Source organism: Bacillus rossius, chromosome 12 (assembly GCF_032445375.1).
Source record: "Bacillus rossius redtenbacheri isolate Brsri chromosome 12, Brsri_v3, whole genome shotgun sequence".
In the NCBI taxonomy this organism is placed as follows: Eukaryota; Metazoa; Arthropoda; class Insecta; order Phasmatodea; family Bacillidae; genus Bacillus; species Bacillus rossius.
The window spans coordinates 52,390,511-52,413,554 of NC_086339.1; the positions used below are offsets into that span (position 1 = coordinate 52,390,511).

The 23,044-nt window shown below is 42.2% G+C and overlaps 1 protein-coding gene across 1 annotated transcript in view; it reads left to right on the forward strand.

The window, feature by feature from the left end:
- Nucleotides 1-22,670, forward strand: part of LOC134537982 (zinc finger protein ZIC 4-like) — a 227,821-nt gene extending 205,151 nt beyond the window's left edge. The window contains exons 2-3 of the mRNA XM_063379001.1: nt 16,758-16,927; nt 22,341-22,670. Coding sequence (XP_063235071.1) covers nt 16,758-16,927; nt 22,341-22,670 — 500 coding nt within the window. The remainder of the gene's footprint in view (nt 1-16,757; nt 16,928-22,340) is intronic.
- The last annotated feature ends 374 nt before the right edge of the window (nt 22,671-23,044 follow it).

The window sequence follows — 23,044 nt, forward strand, 5'->3', positions numbered from 1 at the left end:
CTTCCGAGACAAATGGACAGGGAGACAAGGGGAGACAAAAAGAAATGGACATTGGGATGCATGTCAACGAGGAATACAGTGCTGTCGAGGAAGGCAGAACCTTCATTTTAATATTATATTTTAATTTTCGAAACATCTAGTAAATACTGTCATTGTGTATTTACAAACATAGATAATCAGCTATAACAGACACAAATATTAAAAATGTACCTGCCACTATGATAATTACGGATTTAGGGGCAGGCATTTTTCGTGAAAATATCTGAACGCCGATTAGACTGCAACAAAGTATACCTGCACCTAGAGATGTGTTGTTACAGCAATTTTCGGTATCTGTTCCAACCTGATACTGATACAGTAATGTACCTAGATACAAGTCTCTGATACTTCTGTATCAGAAGGGGCAGTAGCGGTCCCAGGAAGCAACAAGGTATCAGCATTCTCGTCACAGGGTACACATCCTCCGTGCCGTCATCACCAGCGTAAAAAGGTATCGGTGTCTCTGATACATTATTTATCACGCCCGGTAATTCTCTACCTCTGTTACGCTCATGCCCGCCTAAATACAGCCAGTATCAATCAGTTCAACATTCACTGCAGTTCGTCCTGGCCGTCTATTACCACGTACATTGTTGCGGGCTGTCATGCTCTGTAGTTAGTATATTTATAGTGTAATAAGGAATGGATAAGTGCAGGAAAAAGACTTCATTTGTGTGGAAATTTTTTCACGGAAAATAATGAGTTTGCTAAGTGTAATTTGTGTAAACAAAAACTGAGTTATAATCCATACTATTTGTTAAATAGTGACTGAACTTGCAAAGTGTTTTTTTATCGATATTGGCACTGCTATCTTCCTGATGTAACTCAAATGTCTATTGATATAGTATGCTCACTAATGTACCTATTTTTTTAAAATTTTTGATAAAATCGTAAATTTTTAATGTATGAAAACACTAGTTACTATTTTTTTTCAAAAAAAAGAAAGTCCATATGTTGATTACATCTGTTATTAGGGTCAACTGAGAACTTATTTGCATTTTCATAGTTGTTAAGTGCACAAATATAAATATTATATCTTTTATTAATGTACTTTTTAATATTAAAATTTCATTAGTTTTATTATTGAACGAGACGGTGTTTTAGCTTTGCTCCCTAGATCGTAGATTCACATATCTATCACCTAAGGATGATGGATCTAGAACCAGTGTCCTTGGTATTGTATCGCTATTAGCGTACTAACAGAGTCTTCAGTCTTCGCAAGAAGCACGCACTGCGCACTGAGCGTACTTTGAAGTAGGACAATAAACAAAACGACTTGTAACAATTTCGCTCTGCGCCTCTCCTTCAACGCCTTCCCCTGCGCTTTCTCCCCTACATTATTTCCCTTCTTTATCCCTTATTCGTCGTTCCTGCTCCCTCCCCTTTCACAAGCTCCGCCCAAGTGACCGTCATCTGCGATCGGGTTCTGCGCACATTGGCCGTGGTGTTGTTCCAGGCGAATTCTGAACTGATACTAAAGTACTTGATACTTGAATAGTGTACTCGTTTGCCGTTCCTGATACAGGCGCGTATCAGTGACAAAGTATCAGGATGATACTCTGCGATCCACCTCTACCTGCACCTGTGGTTTATTCCTTGTGATTGGCGGCCGTCTGCGAGAGAAGTCGTTGCCTTATTTAACCGAGCCACTCAGGACGCGTTTACTTCCGCACTGAATCACTGTGATTGGTGTTGTTACAGTCGATTTGTACCTCGGAGAATCTCCACCCAGTCAGGAAACACAGACTGTGCTGCGTGTTTTAACTTTCATCCAGTCTCGAAATCTTTTCACAAAATCTGCATGCCCCTACGGAACTAACTACATGATGAGAACATGGATATTCTCTTTATCCCAGAAACCTTCGGGTGGGAATGGTTCCGGAAATTTCAAGACCACGCCCGAAAATTGAAATTGGCGAAAGAAAGAAAAAAAAACTTGTATATGGAAGTTATCAGACAATGTGGGGGACGTTAGGTCATAGCTCTATCGACCGCATCTATTAGTCGCTTCCCATTTCAGGTCAAGATTTTATATTTTCAGTAATTACAGATAAACTTGTAGACTTTTTCAATTGTTTAACTTTTACGAAATGAAAAATATATGCAACTCATACTTTTTGCACCATTAGCTGCCAAAGTTACATTTTTAACGTTTTTGGGTTGTATAAACAAGGAGAATTTTTTAATGAAAAAATAATTTTCAGCTTTAACTGCAATTCCACTGGCTACTTCAAGAAATAGTTTGTTTTTCTTTCAGAAAATATTAATTAATTTTACCTGGCATTTCAAAATTCTCAAATTTGTTACGATTTTGTCAACCAAGAAATATGAAATTAGTTTTTTTTTTTTTTTTTAGAAATGCAAACCATATCATGAAGTAGCCAGTGGCATTGCAGTTAAACCTAAAAAGTTTCAGTTCTCCAATAAATTAAATTAAATTCTCCTTATTTGTACAACACAAAAACGTTAAAAATATAACATTGGCAGCTAATTATGCAAAAGTATGCGCTGTATAAATTTTTCATTTCGTGGAAGTTAAACAATTGAAAATGTCTTAAAGTTGATCAGTGATTAATATAACTATAAAATCATGACCTGAAATGGGAGGCACGCCCTTAAACAAAAGAGCCCAGTATCTACCATTGCCACTTCGCGGGGTTGTACGATATTTGCTGCTGTTCATAAATCTAACGTGAGTTCTAAATACCGATATAATAGGTAATTTTTATATTCGGCAGATCAGATACTTCATATAATTAGTATCTATTACTAACATTTTACTCATTAAGTAGGGACCGGAAAAATTTCCGTGTTCAATGCCGTTTAGGATGAACTCCATAGTTATACGTACACTCGGTTAAATGTCACCCACTCATTGGCTGCTGTCTTGTGAGACGTCCCAACGTAGCAGCCTGTGATTCGATAAAGCTTTGGTTTGGTGTTTCTAATTAGCCCAGAGTCATCCAGGTGAGTTGCGAGCCAATAGCAGAGGCAGCACTGAGGTATAACTATTTGTATTTTAGCCTATCGCGAAATGAATTCGCGAATTTTTCCGGTCTCTAACCATAGCCATGTGATCTATCGACGAGCAAGGTGGTGTGTTGTGTGGGCTCTGGCAATACACGCTGCGCCAGCCGAGCTCACACAGGGCAGAGTCACGGTCTCCCTTAAGGGCCTCAACGATTCTGCCGCTCGAAGGGCTGTTTTCGTATTTATACATATGCCTTTAATGGCCGTGAAATGACATGTGGAGTGCGCGCGTCCCTTCCCCAATGGAGTTTGTACGGTTGCGGCGTTTACCCTCTCCAGCTATTGTGGTCCGGGAGAAGGATGGATGGGGAGGGGAGGGGAGGGAAATCCCTGCCCCCCTCCACGCGGCCAGTTCTCACCCTCTTGAATAACGCAAGGGGTGCTGGGGCTTTGAGCACCCTCTAGATCTGCGAGAAAGGCCACGCCAAACATTCCTCCTCCCCTTCTCACCCCCTTTTTTCCCACCTCTTCCCCCACAACAAAAAAAAAAATAGGGAAGAAATTGAAAAGAATCGCAGGCCGAGAGGAGACACTCCATTATTTCCGACTTTGCGCGGACGCACCAACAAGTAGCTACCAGCGCGCCCAGCGGTCCGGAAACGAACTAGCAAGCACCCCCCCCCCTCCTCTCTCTCTCTTTATCCTCTCCCCTCCTTCGGACACATACTTCGCCGCTTCGCCGACAGAGCGCTCTGCTGTACTGCGGCACGGTTGGACGAACTCCTAGCCTAACCTCTTATTCACTGGTATTAACACACCTTTCTCTGGCCTTCAAGTGCGCCTTGGGATCACACGCCATTTTTGTTGCTTTCTTATTACTATTATGAAGGCTTGCCCTGCGCACAGCTAAACAGTCTTTGTTCAAAAGATAACACCCAGCCAGCCTCTAACACTAAGACAGTTGGTATTGGTTTTACAAAATATTTTTTTTTTACTTACGTTATTTTTAACGACTTGACATGCATACTACTCGCTTGTATTTTGTGTTTCATCTCAAATTTTCCGAACATAAATTTACTGAATGCAATCTAACAACGGTAAAAAAAAATCACGCTGGTGTTCATAATAATTGTAATCATTGCTTAATCTTTCACAGCTCGAAAATATTGTTTATTAAGTATCTGGTGAGAATTTTTGTGACCCAGAAACAAATGTAAGTAAGCCATCAGGCTAAATTCATCTGAAAAATCCTTGATAAATAGTAATGACAAGAAAATGAAGTAACCAAAACTGTGTGTGAGTTCGAACCTCGAGCATTTGACAAACCATTATATACTGATAAATATGCATGTGTATTTTTGCTCACTCCAAAAAGTATACAAAAAATACCGAGTCAAGTTACTTTTAAAAATGGTTAAATACCTACTTCTTCAGCAAAAAAAAAATCATAAATACTTCTTTAGCTACCATTGCTAGAAACTATTCGACAGTTTTTATTTAAGTTCACGAAGAAAAATAGTTGTTTGCTGCTGCGAAACAATAGAATGTGCAAACGTTTTCTCCTGTTTAGTTAAGGAAGTCTGAAACAATTGCAAATATAAAGTGAGATGAGAGGCTAAATTGATAAAACAGTATTTACGGACGTGATTCGCAGCGATAAATGAAAATGACGATGCTTATTTCTTATTAGCGAGGGTACTCTTATACACTGTAACATTTTTTTTGTAATTGGGACTGAAATATTCATGTAAAATTACAGGTATTCGTAAATTAGTTCAATTACATGAAATCAGCGGTGTTACTAAAAAATAGTTTTCCCAGGAATACCGGATTCGGATTATTACCAAGACATATTTGTTTGATATTAGTCCCAGTGCCTCCAACATTTAAGAATTGTTGTAAACCATTCCCTGAATAACTTTCCTATATTAACTGTGCACATTAATACGCATAATAAAACCAAATTAAGTCGAATAGTTGAACATTCGATTATTATTTTACCGTGATTTAAGAAATATATATGCTTGAATTAAACATCAATTACAATATAAAATTACGCGTCAATTTCCATATTAAAAAAGTTAATAGTATCTCGAAAAACGTATTTAATATATGCTATGCAATAATTACCATAGCCAGGTGTTGTACAAGGTTAAATATATTTCTTGTAGTATTACAGACTATTTCTTGGCAACTGGTTTCCAAAGGAATATTTCTTAAAAGGACAGACATTTTTCCCTTTATGGCCTGAGCGGTTGAATAATCACGCCACTTTTCTTCCATCAAAGAGAGGGATACTATCTTGGCCGGTGTCCTGGACTGAATTTTCTTGCAAGAGGGAAACGCGGCTGGCTTCGCCGGAAGCCCGTGGGTTTCCTCGTGGTCCTCCCGTCTCCCCGTTACCACTTCAATCCGTCAGTGCCCGTCCTCGTGTTCATGAGGCTGGGCCTGTAACCACCCCCACGCCGACTATGCAGTAAACCCAGTCATTCATTCGTTTCACGGGCGTAGCCAGGGGCGGGGTTAGAGGTTCTAACCCCCTTTTTTTCTTATCTGAAAGCAGGTTAGCTTAAAGCCTGGGTGTCTTACTGCTATCACCGGCCACTGCACTGGAGGGGAAGAGTAAGCGAGCCCTACCGATTCTCCTTCCCTTCCCCTGCCCCTGTCACGAGCAGAAGCTATAAGGTTGTGACGCCGTGACGGGTCCCAAGCTTTCAAATATCTACACCTACTGTATTTAACCAGCGCGGTAATTATAAGCAGTTGGTGACCGGGTAACTCTTCAAGCTAAGGCTAATTGTTTCCAGGAATAGGCCAGTTCTGCCGAAACCCAATCCTTTTTATTCCTTTTTTTTGTATTGTGGAGCTTCGAGCATGATTTATGATTTTGAGTGGTCGTGGACAAGGCACTTGGATTGCTTAAAATATCTTTAATTAATTTCTTACTTCATCACTCAAACTATTTTTTATTAAAAAAATAATAACATTTTTACCATTACAATATTTAAAGTTAGGTACCGAAAACTACTCAGATAGCACTATTTTACACTATCAAATCCAATTTTTTTCCGGGGGAGGGCCCTCGGACCCCCCACTTTAATAGGGGGGGGGGGGGGCATGCTTCTTACCCCCCCCCCCCCCCCATACACAAATCCTGGCTACGCTACTGATTCGTTTATCAAAGCAAGCTTGTACGATTTCATACGATTGATTTGCAACTCACCACACGTGGCAGACCAGCAAAAAACTGGGGAAGAGTGAGATTGATAACAAGGATTAGACATTATGTCAATGTGGCAGCGTCTACAACCTTAACTCTGTGCTTCATCAGACACGATGAGAGGCCTACTACGTTTTAATGCAACCATTGTTTTTTTTTAATCTAGAACAAATTATATGGATTTTGCACTATATAAACTTTATATTCTGTGACTTGTAGCTAAAGACTGGATTAATTCGTGGATTCATTTCGCGATAGACGAAAATATAAATAAATACCTTTACCTTCTTGCTGCTTCAGTGATTGTGCCACAGTTTATCTTAAGGACTATGAGCCAGTTAAAACGCCTCAACAAGAGAAGTATTAATTTTGAAAGATTTGTGCAATGGGAGTGCATGACTTGATATAAGCTTTTGGACATACGCCATTGCTAAGCACATGTATACAAAAATATTGAACCCAAAAAAATTCAGCACTACAGTTGAAACGAGACAAAAACACGACAAAACGAAAAGACGAAACAAACACAATAGTTTTCTAACAAGAGAAGTAATGAATCAAAAGCATCCCAACTTACTGGTGTCACGAGTCAGTAACCAATGCTCAGGCGTAGTTTTGCCAAGTAGGTACATATAGGATCGTTGAACAGCGAATTTTTGCAGTCCTTACTCATAGCAAATTTTGTCGAATGGTTTATGCTAAATTTTACAGTTTGTTCAAAATACAATGTCACAGTTTTTGAAAGGTGCTTCAGGGAACAATCTGGCTTTGAATGCCGAATATGTTTTGAAATTATTAAAATAATCATTGATACATAGGGACCGGATGATATGCAGATTCATTAAGCGATAGGATAAAATTCAAATATGTATACTTCTAAGATGTTTCTGCTATTGGCTCACAGCTAAACACCTTTGTTCAAAAAAATAGCACCATGCCAGCCTCTAACAGTAAGACTGTTGGTATTGTGTTTTATAAAATACAAAATTTTTATACTTACATTATTTTTAAAGACTAATTATTGACATGAATACTAAATATCAATTATACATGATGTATGAAACAGCACATTTTCTATTACCAAATATAGGGACAACATAACATTTCAAACAAGCAGTATTGCGATCTCGTGGCATACAGCAGTAAGGAAGGTTTTGTTAAAGAATTTTTAAAGATGAACAGTTTTGGCTGTTTTAGAAACAAAAGAAAATAAAAGAATTGCAAGTAAGACAACATTAAATATTATTAGATTTTATGCAAATAAGTGAGCGTAAGGCCCTGCTACCAAAATTTTATGCTATTGTTGGTCTACTACTTAACAAAAGAAAAAAATATATAATTACAGGAAACAGTAAAACTAGTAAAGCATACATTACTTTGAGTTTGCACGTTCTCTCAATTTAAAAATCAGCGACTCCTGAAATATTTTAAAAGCATAAGAATCCTTACATGTACTGAAACAAGTTATTTTATAGTTTACCAAATATATTTATGGACGAAATTTAACAAATTGTTTTTGCATTATTCTTGGGTTGCAGTAATACAAAGATATAACTCAATTAAAAAATATATATGGGTGATTGCCAAATTAAGGTACATAAACTATGTATGGTTTTAAAAAAAATTATAATATTTTATACACCTGTAAAGATTCTTAAATATTCCCCTGGTTGCGCTCAATTCAGTACAATAAGTGGTCAAGATCGATACATTAAATTGAATTAATAAAACGTAAATATAATTTTGGGGCTGTCCACGGAGTGAACTCTACTGTCCACCGAGTGGACAAATTTAACCTTACCATTGATTTTGGTACTTTTTTTAGTGCGTGGTTATGTACACAGAGTCTGTATTTCTTGATAATTTTTCCAGTTAAAACTCGTAACATAGATCTCTTTTTTTTTTAAGATTTCTCAGTTTTAAAACTGTCTTTTATTTGGTCACGGGTAACTTCCGCAAACAAAACTTTCTTTTTAACTTCTTCTGAACTAGTGTTGTTATTACTAAATAACTTTTCCTCTCTCTTCCTAGGGGTTAGAGTATCTGCATTAGGTTGTAATGAATCTCGTATTCTCTTTATTCTTTTTTTGTATCTTTCAAGTTTTCTTCGTAGTCTCTCATTGTCCTTTTCCGACTTCCGTTTTTCTTCTTACATTTTCTTCCTGTTTTTCCTTGGACGCTTTTTTCCACATTAAACTCTGCAAGTTGAGGGTACTACACCATCTAAAATTTCTGGTAGCGTTTCAGGAGAATTAATTTTTAATTCTTCTTCAGTTTTTTTTTTCTCTTTTTGTTGATGTCGTTTCCGGTCTCTCCATTCTTTCCTGACTGATTGTTAATCCCTTTCACTCATATTCAAAATTAATTTTTTCCTATGTGGTATCTTTCCCTTTCTTTAGCTTTTTCTTCTTCATACTTTATTGGGATGTTAGTTAACCTTTCTCTAGCCTTTCTTATTCTGATCTTTTTCTGTTCCCTTCGTTTTTTGATCTTATCAGCGAAATTTGAAGTTTTCTTTTTTATGGGAGCCATTATGCTGCAAGATAAATACAAAATCTATCAGAACGTTTATTAGGCTCTGATGTAATGATAAAACATCTGAAAGTAAAATTAATGCTTTTTTTAATGAGGATAGACAGACCACAACCGTGCTGCATGAACATTTGTCAAAGCAGAAAATAATCATTTCAGCAGATTGCAAGGTAAATATTTATTAACATTTAAGGTAGGTATTACAAAATCATGTACCTGTGACAATATTTAAATTGTCAAATATCTTTCTACACAAGTATACTGGATCTAATGAATAAAACAAACACAGTACTTAGTGCAGCTGTATGGTAATTTTCATAATTAATGTATAAATTTCATCAATGATTAAGTACATACATATGTTATGGTCTGTTAATAGGCCTATGCTGCAATGTCAGCAGTTCTGGTACTCGAAATAGCACTAACATTTCCATACAGTGCTCATTAATTCAACTCTGGAAATATTTCACTATGTGTACAACAATGTCCCCTCCGTAGCCTGTGAATTCCACGGAGGGGACGTCCACGGAGGGGACAGAAACCGTACTTTTGTTTTCTAGTCCTTTAATTTTTAAGGTTAGAATATCACTGCATTCGTAAAAGAAATGTATACGTAGTACTTTTTATCTATTCATCTATTAGAAGTGACAGATATCATTTCTCACCTTCAAAATGTTGTCCACAGAGTGGACTAAGCGATCTTGACCAACCGTTAAATCACATGGATCAACTAATATAAGTACCAATAAATCACCAATCATCCACTTATGACTTGATAGAAAACAAGATAGATTATTTTCCCTCCTTTTTTGTAGGGTTCAGTGCCAGTGCTGCACCCTGGAGGTTTATATTGAAACTATTTTGTATGTCCACACATAGGACCCATTTCCTGGGGACAATTAATAAACATTAATCTTACTTGAAAATTCAAACCTTTGCAGTCCAGCAATTTTATGATTTATTTTTTAATCTTTGGACATTACAATTTAAAGAATTAATATTAAATAACATAAAATTATTTTGTTGTGGATAATTAAAATGTTATCAAACTGTACTTAGGAACAGTCCACGGAGGGGACATTTAGCACTTTCTTGATCTCACATCTTAAATACAAAATCATTTATTTAAGAAATAATATACATAATAGGCTTCTATTACATTCAAGCTTACATCTTATTGTAAAAATTACTATTAATACAGATGTATAATATTTTTAAGGCCTAGGGAAATGCTTTAGGTACCTTATTTTGGCAAACACCCATATAGGAGGGGACATGATTTGTTTGACAAGTATATCTATATGGCAATTTTATTGAATAAAATGCTTAATATACACTGTTACATTAGTTTATGTTAATCTATCATTCTTTTGTCTAAATCATCGTTGCAGTTAATCAGTGATCTGGGCCGGAAATACTTATGTGGTATGTTGTAGTTATGCTTGGACTACATTAAGTAATTATATCTCTTCTTCATTGTTCTTTATTGTGGGTCAGCTTTTTATTACGTGGTGTTTTCTCTAATGCTTCTCCAAAAAAAAACAGTACTAAAATTTCTAGATCAATAAATCTTTTTTCAAAAGTAGCATATCCAAGGCAGTTTAGATGGAACACTAATATCCTTAGTATTTTTAAATGTCAATATTTTTTAATTTATTAATCTTTGCTGTAACATAATATCCAGGGTGACCTAATTTTATTGATTATTTACCTTGACTTTTTTTTCTTCAGGCACCTGCTCAATCCTTGCATACTGAACGAAATTTTGTGAAAATTTGTCGCGAGTTCGTGAGTGAACAGTGATAAAGTATAGTTACTTGTGGGACTGCCCAACTCTAAGTATCTAATTTTAGCCTTATATTTTTTATTGTGGCCACGAATCTGTACTGTATAAAGGAGTACTATTTAATTTTTTTAATTAATTGTAGTTTAGGATTAGATAAAATATGTATTATTAGTGGGAATTTGGTGGCCGGTATATAAGGTGGCTGCCGTGTGCGGAGTTGTGGTTCAACTGGAATCTGCAGTGGAATCCCAGTGCGTGCTGCGGGCTCCTTGTCTAGTAAGTTATCGCGCACCCTCTGTTCCAGGGGGAGGGGAGGGAGGCATTAGGGACAGTACAGTTGCGCCTAGAACATTGTAGCCGCGCATGTAGCAGACTTGCTGGAAGGTAATATGGTTGTAAAAGACTAGTTCCCTAAATTATTTTGTTTCTATTATTTAGGGTAGTTGCACATTATATTTGATTTCATATCGTAACCATATTCAATTGTTCACAAAAGATTAGTTCTACTAAAAAATTCACTATCCGGAATACAGTTTTGGATAGACCGTTAGTGTTTAGCCATTGTCTTAAAACGTTTTATTTATATTATATTATTATAAATCAATTAAAATTACTCATATAAGCAGATAAAAATTAATTTTCATGGTTTGGGAAAGTCATAATTTTTATTGATTATTAATGAAACCTCAAAAAAAAATTGAAAATAGGCAATATATGAACGGTTAGTCAAAAACAGACGATATATATTACTTTCAGTACACGCTACGGTAACAATATAAACCATTAAAAAAAATTATTATGAAGACGAAAACATTCTATAAACAATTTAAAATGGTTGGGTGATTGAATTACTTGAAACAATGTGCAAAAACATGATATATTAGAAGCTAAATATATGTTGCTGCTAAGAGCTGCGAGCAAGGTCTGCGGCCTGAGTCTGCCAGGGCGCAACTGGGCGGTGACTGGCACTTTCCTTTCACCGCCGCGGGGGTAGGCCCACTTCCTGGCAGGCTCGTTACCGCAGAGCATCCTCGGCTCGGGCTACTCCGCCCTACCGCTCTCCTAGACAGCCCGCGTGCAAGGTCTGCGGCCTGAGTCTGCCCGGGCCGCAACTGGGCGGTGACTGGCACTTTCCTTTCACCGCCGCGGGGGTGGGGGGCCCACTTCCTGGCAGGCTCCTTACCGCAGAGCATCCTCGGCTCGGGCTACTCCGCCGGACCGCTCTCCTAGACAGCCCGCGTGCAAGGTCTGCGGCCTGAGTCTGCCAGGGCGCAACTGGGCGGTGACTGGCACTTTCCTTTCACCGCCGCGGGGTTGGGGGGCGCACTTCCTGGCAGGCTCGTTACCGCAGAGCATCCTCGGCTCGCGCTACTCCGCCGGACCGCTCTCCTAGACAGCCCGCGTGCAAGGTCTGCGGCCTGAGTCTGCCAGGGCGCACTGGGCGGTGACTGGCACTTTCCTTTCACCGCCGCGGGGGTGGGGGCGCACTTCCTGGCAGGCTCGTTACCGCAGAGCATCCTCGGCTCGGGCTACTCCGCCGGACCGCTCTCCTAGACAGCCCGCGTGCAAGGTCTGCGGCCTGAGTCTGCCAGGGCGCACTGGGCGGTGACTGGCACTTTCCTTTCACCGCCGCGGGGGTAGGCCCACTTCCTGGCAGACTCGTTACCGCAGAGCATCCTCGGCTCGGGCTACTCCGCCGGACCGCTCTCCTAGACAGCCCGCGTGCAAGATCTGTGGCCTGAGTCTGCCCGGGCCGCAACTGGGCGGTGACTGGCACTTTCCTTTCACCGCCGCGGGGGTGGGGGGCCCACTTCCTGGCAGGCTCGTTACCGCAGAGCATCCTCGGCTCGGGCTACTCCGCCGGACCGCTCTCCTAGACAGCCCGCGTGCAAGGTCTGCGGCCTGAGTCTGCCAGGGCGCAACTGGGCGGTGACTGGCACTTTCCTTTCACCGCCGCGGGGGTGGGGGGCCCACTTCCTGGCAGGCTCGTTACCGCAGAGCATCCCCGGCTCGGGCTACTCCGCCTGACCGCTCTCCTAGACAGCCCGCGTGCAAGATCTGCGGCCTGAGTCTGCCATGGCGCAACTGGGCGGTGACTGGCACTTTCCTTTCACCGCCGCGGGGGTGGGCCCATTTCCTGGCAGGCTCGTTACCGCAGAGCATCCTCGGCTCGGGCTACTCCGCCGGACCGCTCTCCTAGACAGCCCGCGTGCAAGGTCTGCGGCCTTAGTCTGCCAGGGCGCAACTGGGCGGTGACTGGCACTTTCCTTTCACCGCCGCGGGGGTGGGGGGCCCACTTCCTGGCAGGCTCGTTACCGCAGAGCATCCCCGGCTCGGGCTACTCCGCCTGACCGCTCTCCTAGACAGCCCGCGTGCAACATCTGCGGCCTGAGTCTGCCATGGCGCAACTGGGCGGTGACTGGCACTTTCCTTTCACCGCCGCGGGGGTGGGCCCATTTCCTGGCAGGCTCGTTACCGCAGAGCATCCTCGGCTCGGGCTACTCCGCTGGACCGCTCTCCTAGACAGCCCGCGTGCAAGATCTGCGGCCTGAGTCTGCCCGGGCCGCAACTCAGGGGTGACTGGCACTTTCCTTTCACCGCCGCGGGGGTAGGCCCACTTCCTGGCAGACTCTTTACCGCAGAGCATCCTCGGCTCGGGCTACTCCGCCGGACCGCTCTCCTAGACAGCCCGCGTGCAAGGTCTGCGGCCTGAGTCTGCCCGGGCCGCAACTGGGCGGTGACTGGCACTTTCCTTTCACCGCCGCGGGGGTGGGGGGCCCACTTCCTGGCAGGCTCCTTACCGCAGAGCATCCTCGGCTCGGGCTACTCCGCCGGACCGCTCTCCTAGACAGCCCGCGTGCAAGGTCTGCGGCCTGAGTCTGCCAGGGCGCAACTGGGCGGTGACTGGCACTTTCCTTTCACCGCCGCGGGGTTGGGGGGCGCACTTCCTGGCAGGCTCGTTACCGCAGAGCATCCTCGGCTCGCGCTACTCCGCCGGACCGCTCTCCTAGACAGCCCGCGTGCAAGGTCTGTGGCCTGAGTCTGCCAGGGCGCACTGGGCGGTGACTGGCACTTTCCTTTCACCGCCGCGGGGGTGGGGGCGCACTTCCTGGCAGGCTCGTTACCGCAGAGCATCCTCGGCTCGGGCTACTCCGCCGGACCGCTCTCCTAGACAGCCCGCGTGCAAGGTCTGCGGCCTGAGTCTGCCAGGGCGCACTGGGCGGTGACTGGCACTTTCCTTTCAACGCCGCGGGGGTAGGCACACTTCCTGGCAGACTCGTTACCGCAGAGCATCCTCGGCTCGGGCTACTCCGCCGGACCGCTCTCCTAGACAGCCCGCGTGCAAGATCTGTGGCCTGAGTCTGCCCGGGCCGCAACTGGGCGGTGACTGGCACTTTCCTTTCACCGCCGCGGGGGTGGGGGGCCCACTTCCTGGCAGGCTCCTTACCGCAGAGCATCCTCGGCTCGGGCTACTCCGCCGGACCGCTCTCCTAGACAGCCCGCGTGCAAGGTCTGCGGCCTGAGTCTGCCAGGGCGCAACTGGGCGGTGACTGGCACTTTCCTTTCACCGACGCGGGGGTGGGGGGCCCACTTCCTGGCAGGCTCGTTACCGCAGAGCATCCTCGGCTCGGGCTACTCCGCCGGACCGCTCTCCTAGACAGCCCGCGTGCAAGGTCTGCGGCCTGAGTCTGCCAGGGCGCAACTGGGCGGTGACTGGCACTTTCCTTTCACCGCCGCGGGGGTGGGGGGCCCACTTCCTGGCAGGCTCGTTACCACAGAGCATCCCCGGCTCGGGCTACTCCGCCGGACCGCTCTCCTAGACAGCCCGCATGCAAGATCTGCGGCCTGAGTCTGCCATGGCGCAACTGGGCGGTGACTGGCACTTTCCTTTCACCGCCGCGGGGGTGGGCCCATTTCCTGGCAGGCTCGTTACCGCAGAGCATCCACGGCTCGGGCTACTCCGCTGGACCGCTCTCCTAGACAGCCCGCGTGCAAGATCTGCGGCCTGAGTCTGCCCGGGCCGCAACTCAGGGGTGACTGGCACTTTCCTTTCACCGCCGCGGGGGTGGGAGGCCCACTTCCTGGCAGGCTCGTTACCGCAGAGCATCCTCGGCTCGGGCTACTTTGCCGGACCGCTCTCCTAGACATCCCGCGTGCAAGGTCTGCGGCCTGAGTCTGCCAGGGCGCAACTGGGCGGTGACTGGCACTTTCCTTTCACCGCCGCGGGGGTGGGGGGCCCACTTCCTGGCAGGCTCGTTACCGCAGAGCATCCTCGGCTCGGGCTACTCCGCCGGACCGCTCTCCTAGACAGCCCGCGTGCAAGGTCTGTGGCATGAGTCTGCCAGGGCGCAACTGGGCGGTGACTGGCACTTTCCTTTCACCGCCGCGTGGGTGGGGGGCGCACTTCCTGGCAGGCTCGTTACCGCAGAGCATCCCCGGCTCGGGCTACTCCGCCGGACCGCTCTCCTAGAGAGCCCGCGTGCAAGATCTGCGGCCTGAGTCTGCCATGGCGCAACTGGGCGGTGACTGGCACTTTCCTTTCACTGCCGCGGGGGTGGGCCCATTTCCTGGCAGGCTCGTTACCGCAGAGCATCCACGGCTCGGGCTACTCCGCTGGACCGCTCTCCTAGACAGCCCGCGTGCAAGATCTGCGGCCTGAGTCTGCCCGGGCCGCAACTCAGGGGTGACTGGCACTTTCCTTTCACCGCCGCGGGGGTGGGAGGCCCACTTCCTGGCAGGCTCGTTACCGCAGAGCATCCTCGGCTCGGGCTACTCCGCCGGACCGCGGCCTAAGTTGGCAGTGAGGGTGCGAACTTATTGGTGGTTGGCAGCCAACATACATGTCGATCAAAGCGAAATGCAATTATGAGAAAACACATTGTATTACGCTAGTTCCGTCCTCAGACTTTCACCAATTCTTTTGAATGCTTAAGTTTTGCGTGCTTTAGATATTTAATAATTATGAGTTTTCTCATATATAGACCACTCTGAAGAAAAAACATAAACATTTTGTCAGCGAAGAAAATATTTAGAGACCATGAAATCGGCATAATGATTTAGAAAATAATTTGGCATAATTTTATACCGTATCAGACTAAATCAAATTTTATTTAAATAATTGAATTTTTAAGTAAATTATCACTTTTAGCACACAGTTATTAATTAAAGTACATTTCCGGACTTTTTAACAGAGGTTTTGACTCAATAAATGAAGTATCCTTGATTATTTTAAATAACTGTGTGTTCGTTGAAACTACGCCATATTTTGACGTCTTGGTTTTGTATTTAGTTTCAAATAAAGGTAAACACACACTTGGACAAAATAGGAGAGTTCTTGGTGCAGACTTTACTAGATTTTAAATATTTTGCTTATTTATTACGAATATTCTTTTGGATTCATGTTCAATGTAAGTAAACTTATTGTGCGTAAATTTACGGAGATATGTGCGAATTCACGAAGGTCCCTGAATTGTATTTTGTGTGTGGAAATCATCACGCTTGTAATGTGTGTACTGTTATTAACAATTTTTTTAGGATGTCCTGTTATGCAGTGTAATGTGTGTTGGACAATATGTGACCATGTTGAAAAGCGAGCATTAGCGAGAAGAATAAGTACCCTGTGTTTGTCCCTCTCTTTCTCTCACACACACATACACACACAGAGAAAAAGGTTTGTTTGGCTCAAACAAATATTTGTTTATATGTGGCGAAACAAATATCTACTTGCTGTAACAAAATATTTTGTTAACTTAACCAAAATTGGTAAGTAACAAAATTTATTTGTTACACCTTACCAAATATAGCCTACAGTTCAGTTGACCAAATCATTTTGTTTGGGTCAACAAAATCTTTCCTACTACAAAATATTTGTTCGAATTAACAAAATATTTTTATTTTGCCATATACAAACAAAAATTTTGTTGAGGCAAACAAACCTTTCTTTCAGTGCAAGAAGCATGGACAGAGGAACTCAATCTTCGACATAAAAAGGAACCTTATATTTATCCTCGAGAGTACTAACAATATTTTTTATTGCATTGCCTGAGATTTAGAGCCACGATGTGTGTTGGACAATAAGTGACTGTGTTAAAAAGCGAGCATCAGCTGTGTTTGTTTCTCTCTCACACACGCATGAGGCATGGTGCCGGGGCAGGCATGATCTGGAGAGGAGGCGGCTGGCCAATGGCGTGTGGTCCCGTGTGCTTGCAGGGGAGAAGCCATTTAAGTGCGAGTTCGAGGGCTGCGACCGGAGGTTCGCCAACAGCTCGGACCGCAAGAAGCACTCCCACGTGCACACGTCCGACAAGCCGTACAACTGTCGTGTGGCGGGCTGCGACAAGTCCTACACCCACCCCTCCTCGCTCAGGAAGCACATGAAGGTCAGTAGCAACCCGCCAGCTATGCGACACTGGTCTTTACTGGTGTCGGATAGTCCTGCACTCCACTGCATCTCTGATGGAGGTCATGTGGTTGCAAGTCCTCGTTCAGGAAGCACGACACAGATCCTCTCTGATGGGAACACATCACTAATCCTTTTTACGATGTTGAAGGTCCTACAACCACCTGTCCTCACTCACTCAGTGAGCACATTAAGTTTAGTTAGTCCTTCACCCAATACATCCGTGTGTAAATTGTGAGGTGGAAAGTCCTACACTATGCTACATCACCTATCCTTGTCATATGTTTGTGGTTGTAAGACCTACATTCACCCGTCCTTATTCAAGAAACACACAAACTCAGTAGCTCCTCCGCCAAGCCATCATATATCCTCCCTGACTGGTGTGAATTTCTAGACTCCATAACCTGCACATATTAACTATACTTTGTCATATGTTCACATGTCTTACACACACCTATCTTCACTCCGGGAGAACATTCATTCGGTCGCTCCTCCACCCAATACACTAGTGACACTTACTGAAACTCACTAAATCACGTCATAGTTGCAAGTGCTTCACCGACCTGCCCTCGGTCAAGTAGCACATAATTGTCAGTAGCTTCTATACCCATTACACTAGTGATACTCATCAAGTGTAGGAAAGTCCTACACTCCCCTACACCACTCATGTGTTTGCAAGTCCTACGCCCATCCCTTCTCGCCGAGTGAAGCACCATGCACCACCTCAGCCAGTATCTAGTTTAAAGCATTAAAAGCATTTAAAGCATTCTCATAAATATATCGTTTAGATAATAGTGCTTACATGAATATATTGAAGGAAACGCTTATGACAGCTTTCCCTACCAAGCAGCAAGCTTCCGGACTGTGACGATTTCGGAAGTGTGTTTTGGAAAGAGACAGGTTAGTGGAAGAGTATCAGAAATACATATTTGTAGGACGTGGGAGTGCTTTCAAAGAAACTCAATGGCAACTGACATCTGGAAAGCAGTGTCTGGTCATAATATTACAAACACGAAATCCTAAAAAAAAAAAAAAATGAAAACTAAATTTTACTACACCATTTTTGTTAAATTGGTTACTAAATTTAAAGCAGCTAAAATATATATCTATTAGAAACCTGACATGATTGGAGACTATGATGACACATTTTTGGCCGACGCGAACGTATACTGTGATGACGTACCTTAAGCTCACAATATCGAAGACTGTGATGAAGCGTTGAAACCAAAACGTTGGAAACGATGTGTTAAAATAAATTATTCTGATTAAGCTTGCAATAATCACTCGGTCGATGACGAACGTGACTTCAAGTCTGGTGTTTAAATGGAAGACTCCAGAGATCTTAACAAAATTTATTATAAAAATGCATGGAAGATGATAGCAGCAGAAGATTTTGATTACGCATCATGGGAAGGTCCTAACATATTGTTCTTCTACATGCTTCGCTTTGTGCAGGAAACTATTCGCACATCAAAGAAGTATCCTTCATACTCAAAGAACTGAAGGAAGCTTCACTTGACTTGAAGAAGGACTTGTATTACTTGGATGTGTATAAAATAAAAAAAAACTATATTTGGAACTTCAAAGTAATTGTTTAATTTCTCGAAATCTGATTTCTATCTAATGCCGAGTTTTCGTAATACTACTTTTAAATTAAAGATGTAAAAATCATTACAATTGATGACAAAATGGAGAGTAATAATAGTCATACCAGCGATCAGGCCTAGTTCGATCAAAAAATACAATAGAAATCCAAATGTAGATGGAGCACTTGAAGCAATTGGAGCACTTGGAGCTTTGGAGCACTTGGAGCTGTTGGAGCATTTGAGCTATTGGAGCTCTAAGAGCAATTAGAGCTTAGGAGAATTGACTGTTTGGAGCCAAATACATTTGGAGCATTTGGAGCTGTTGGAGCCAACAATGGATCCAAAGACTATTGGAGGCAATGACATTTGGAGTCAATGATTTTTGGAGCCACAGACTGTTGGAACTAAATACTGTTGGAGCCAATGAATTTTTAAGCCTAAGACAGTTGGAGCTAAAGACTGATGGAGCCAAATACAGTGTTGGATATGAAGACTTTTACAGCCAAGAACAGTTTTAGGCAAAGACATTTGTACTTTTTTTTTGACGAAATCAAGCAGAACATTATAAATCAACTTTCTGATGAAGTATAAACGAACGGGTCTTTAAAATATAACTTGTGGTTGGACTGTGTGTATGGTAAACCGTATCCATTCAAGTGAAGAAGTGCGCATTCAAGACTGTGTATACTCCCATTACAATTCCCACGATGTGAAGCACTAAGTTAAACACAGTTTCGAGAAACTCTGTCGGGAAGAAAAGGACTGTGTAGGAAAAGGATCTTGCGGCCCTCTGACTTCAGTAAACCATCTGTAGCTGAGAATTAGTGATTCCAAGCCGATGCAGAATTAAATGTTTATTAGATTGCTAACTTAAGTAAGTGTTCCTGCCGTAGTGTAGGATTTATGTAATAAAAAAAATTTGTTTTTAATTACGTGTAACGGTAACTTTCCTTTGTTAATTTGGTAAGGTAGTTCTTCTTAATACATTACGTAAAAAAATTGGTTGTCTGTAAAGGTGGTTTACGAACGATAGTTTAACGTGACAACGTCATAACAAAACATTGATGAAATTATTGATCCAGAAGAAAAGGAAATATCATATTCGGCCTGAGACTGAGCCGTAATAGGTTTTTGCAACCAAACCATTTAGGCATTAAAAATATTATATTCTTTGAGGAAGAATTTTTTTTTTTAATTTTTCTATCTTTTGTATGATAAAATCTACCTCTGCATACTTTTATGAATAAAATTGAATCATTTTTATTGAATTATCACTATTTTGTATGGATACAAAGGAGTGAAATGAAATGTATAATTTAATTAATAAATTTACTTTTATTTGCATTCATTATTCAAATATATTTATTACTTTTGAAATGTTACGTGCGTCGTATTTATTTTTACAAGTACAAAAAAAAATTTCGCACCTGCCGGGATTCGAACCGACAACCTTAAAATTAGAAGATAGCTGATCACCTTTTTTTTATTTTTTTATTTTTTTTTATTTAGTTACATATAATGCACACAAACCCAATGTAAAAATAAAGTCAATAACATGTTTGACAACATACTACATGCCTTCACCCACGAGGCCATATTCCATAATAAAACTTTCAGATGTTATATATAAATTTATAAAAATTTTGTTCACAGTAGGGGAATAATATTATTTTGTTTTTATAACTCGATTTTATAACAAATACGCATCCCAAATACACCAAACTTATTTATAATGAGTTACAATATTTTTTTTAACATTGTGCAAAAGATCCCGGTTGTAATTTGCATTATTATGTGTAAATGTAAAACACCATTGTTGGTTCAAAACGTATTTGAATATTCAACATTACTTTTAAATAACTGTACCGATTGTGCTGAAAATCGGTGGACAATTGTTAAATTACATAATATTAATAATTCAAACGACGAAAATATGATTGAAAAGTCAAATCGATGGTCGTTCCAATCGAGTGGAAGAGAGATGCCACGCATGCGTAGGCCCTACAATGAGCATGAAGAGAGATGCCACGCATGCGTACAAAGAGCAAATAGGACACATCCGTAGTGGGACATCCGTAGTGGGACACTTTTTCGTGCGTGCAGCCGGCGTTCATCGATTTATTAGACGTTGTCACGTCAAAAATTGGTTACGATTTTTTAACTACTGATTACAAGAGAAAAATAACCAACATAATAAGAGTTTGAAATTTATTTTCTTGAAAACATGCTTAATTGATTAAAAAAAATTAGGATTTTTTGTTTGTGATATCACCAGCCGCTTACTTCCATTAAAAATGACTTGGGGCTCGAATTCTGTAGTTATTTTGTAAAATTAAAAAAAAATTGTGGTATTTAAGTTATTACTTGCAACAAGGATTAGTTTGTAAGATCCCGGTGGGCTTGAATATCTTGGCCAGAGGCTATGGGATAAACTGTGAAAGTTTTTAAGCTTTTATAGGCTAATGAACGTGCTCATTTATGCCTTTAACCATTTAACCAGTGTTCTAACTCAAAAACTGTAAACCATAAACCAGCAGGCATTCCTCCCAACAGCGTAGGAATGATGGCTGATAACAAAATTAATGTTATTTTTCTTATTCAGAGTTATCAATTGTGGATTTTTGGAATGATTGTTAGCTGCAATTTCACGTATCCCTCTGATACAAAGACATCCCTTAATTTATAAAGTTGAGTTATTCAAAACGACATTACACTTTTAGACTCTAAAGCATAGAAATACACTTAGTGTTTTCAATGCTTGTGTGTTTCGTAAGAAGTTCACGCATTTAAAGGCTTTTGTAATCCCACTAACATTTAAGGTGCATACTGTATGCAATTAGTCGCTCATTGTGTGGTGTGTGTAAGTTATGTTGAAAAAATTGTTGTGGACAGTGCCATGTTTGTGAAACTCCTAAAACATGGCTGAAATGTAGTGTTGGCATTGTGGAAACAGTTTCATTGTATTTGTTACGTTCAAGACTCCGTCTGACACGCCATGTTGATATATTGTTTTTTTTCCCCACAATTTTTTAAGCGCTGTTCTAAAATTTGAACTTGATGCCTCTCTATGCATTATTGTTCTGCCACAAATATGGTTAACATATATTTACTAAGTATGTTATCATGGGTGTAAAAAGGCACGAAAATGACGAAAAAAATGGCGTGTGAGATGGAGCCTTATGGGGGTGCCTCCCATTTCAGGACAAGATTTTATATTTACATTAATTACAGATAAAATCGTAGACTTTTTCAGTTGTTTAAGTTTCACGAAATGAAAAATATATACAGCACATACTTTTTGCATAATTAGCTGCCAAAGTTACATTTTTAACGTTTTTGGGTTGTACAAATAAGAAGAATATGATTTATCGCAGAACTGCAGTGCCACTGACTACTTCAAGAAATTGTTTCTTTCAGATCATATTAATTAATTTTACTTGGCATTTCAAAATTCTCAAATTTGTTACGATTTTGACAGCCAAGAAACATGAAATGATAATTTTGCTTTAGAAATGCAAAACATATCATGAAGTAGCTTTTGGCACTGCAGTTAAACCTAAAAAGTTTCAGTTCTGCAATAAATTAAATTCTCCTTGTTTGTACAACCCAAAAACGTTAAAAATGTAACTTTGGCAGCTAATTATGCAAAAAGTATGCGCTGTATATATTTTTCATTTCGTGCAGTTATAAACAATCGAATAAGTCTAAATATAAATATGAAATGATGACCTGAAATGGGAGGTGGAAAAGAAGGTCCCAGCAGCAGGACGAGGTGCAAGCGCCTGTACAACACAGTCTGACCCGCAGGTGCACTGCTGCGGCAGCTCCACCAAGAGCCCGCCGCCGGGCTTCGACAGCGACGGCGACGACTCCAACAGCTCCTCGGCGGGCTCCATCAGCGTGTCTGCCGGGGGCGGCGCGCCGTCTCCCGAGCCCCCGCCGCCCCCGCCCCCGCCGCCGCCGCCGCAGCACACCTCCAGCCTGTCCGAGTGGTACGTGTGCCAGAGCGCGGCGGGCATGCCCACGCCTCCCAGCAACGAGCACTCGCCCGTGAACCCGCTCAGCCACGTGGTGCTGCCTCACCACCACCACATGCTGGGCCACCACCACCACCACCACCACCAGGCGGCGTACTGAGTCCCGTCCACCCGTCCTGAACATGTTCCATCCTGCCGACACCGCTTCCGCATTTCCATCATTTCTGATCCCGTGAATCCCGAACGACTTTAGAGCAATAGAAAACAACTCTTCTGCGTTTGGATCACATTCCACTCCATCAATCCTGGAAGAATTCAATACATGAAACAATCGCTTCTGCATTTGCATCACATTCGACCACACGCATCCTGTCTAACTTGCAGAATTTTGGATCAAATTCCACCAGATACATCCCGAAAAGAAAAAAAATGGACACACTTAAAAAAAATACGGACCACACCTCATTTTATACAATGTTAGTCCTATCAGCAAACTTTCTCGAGTCGTGTTCCAAAAGGTGAACATTGCCTAGT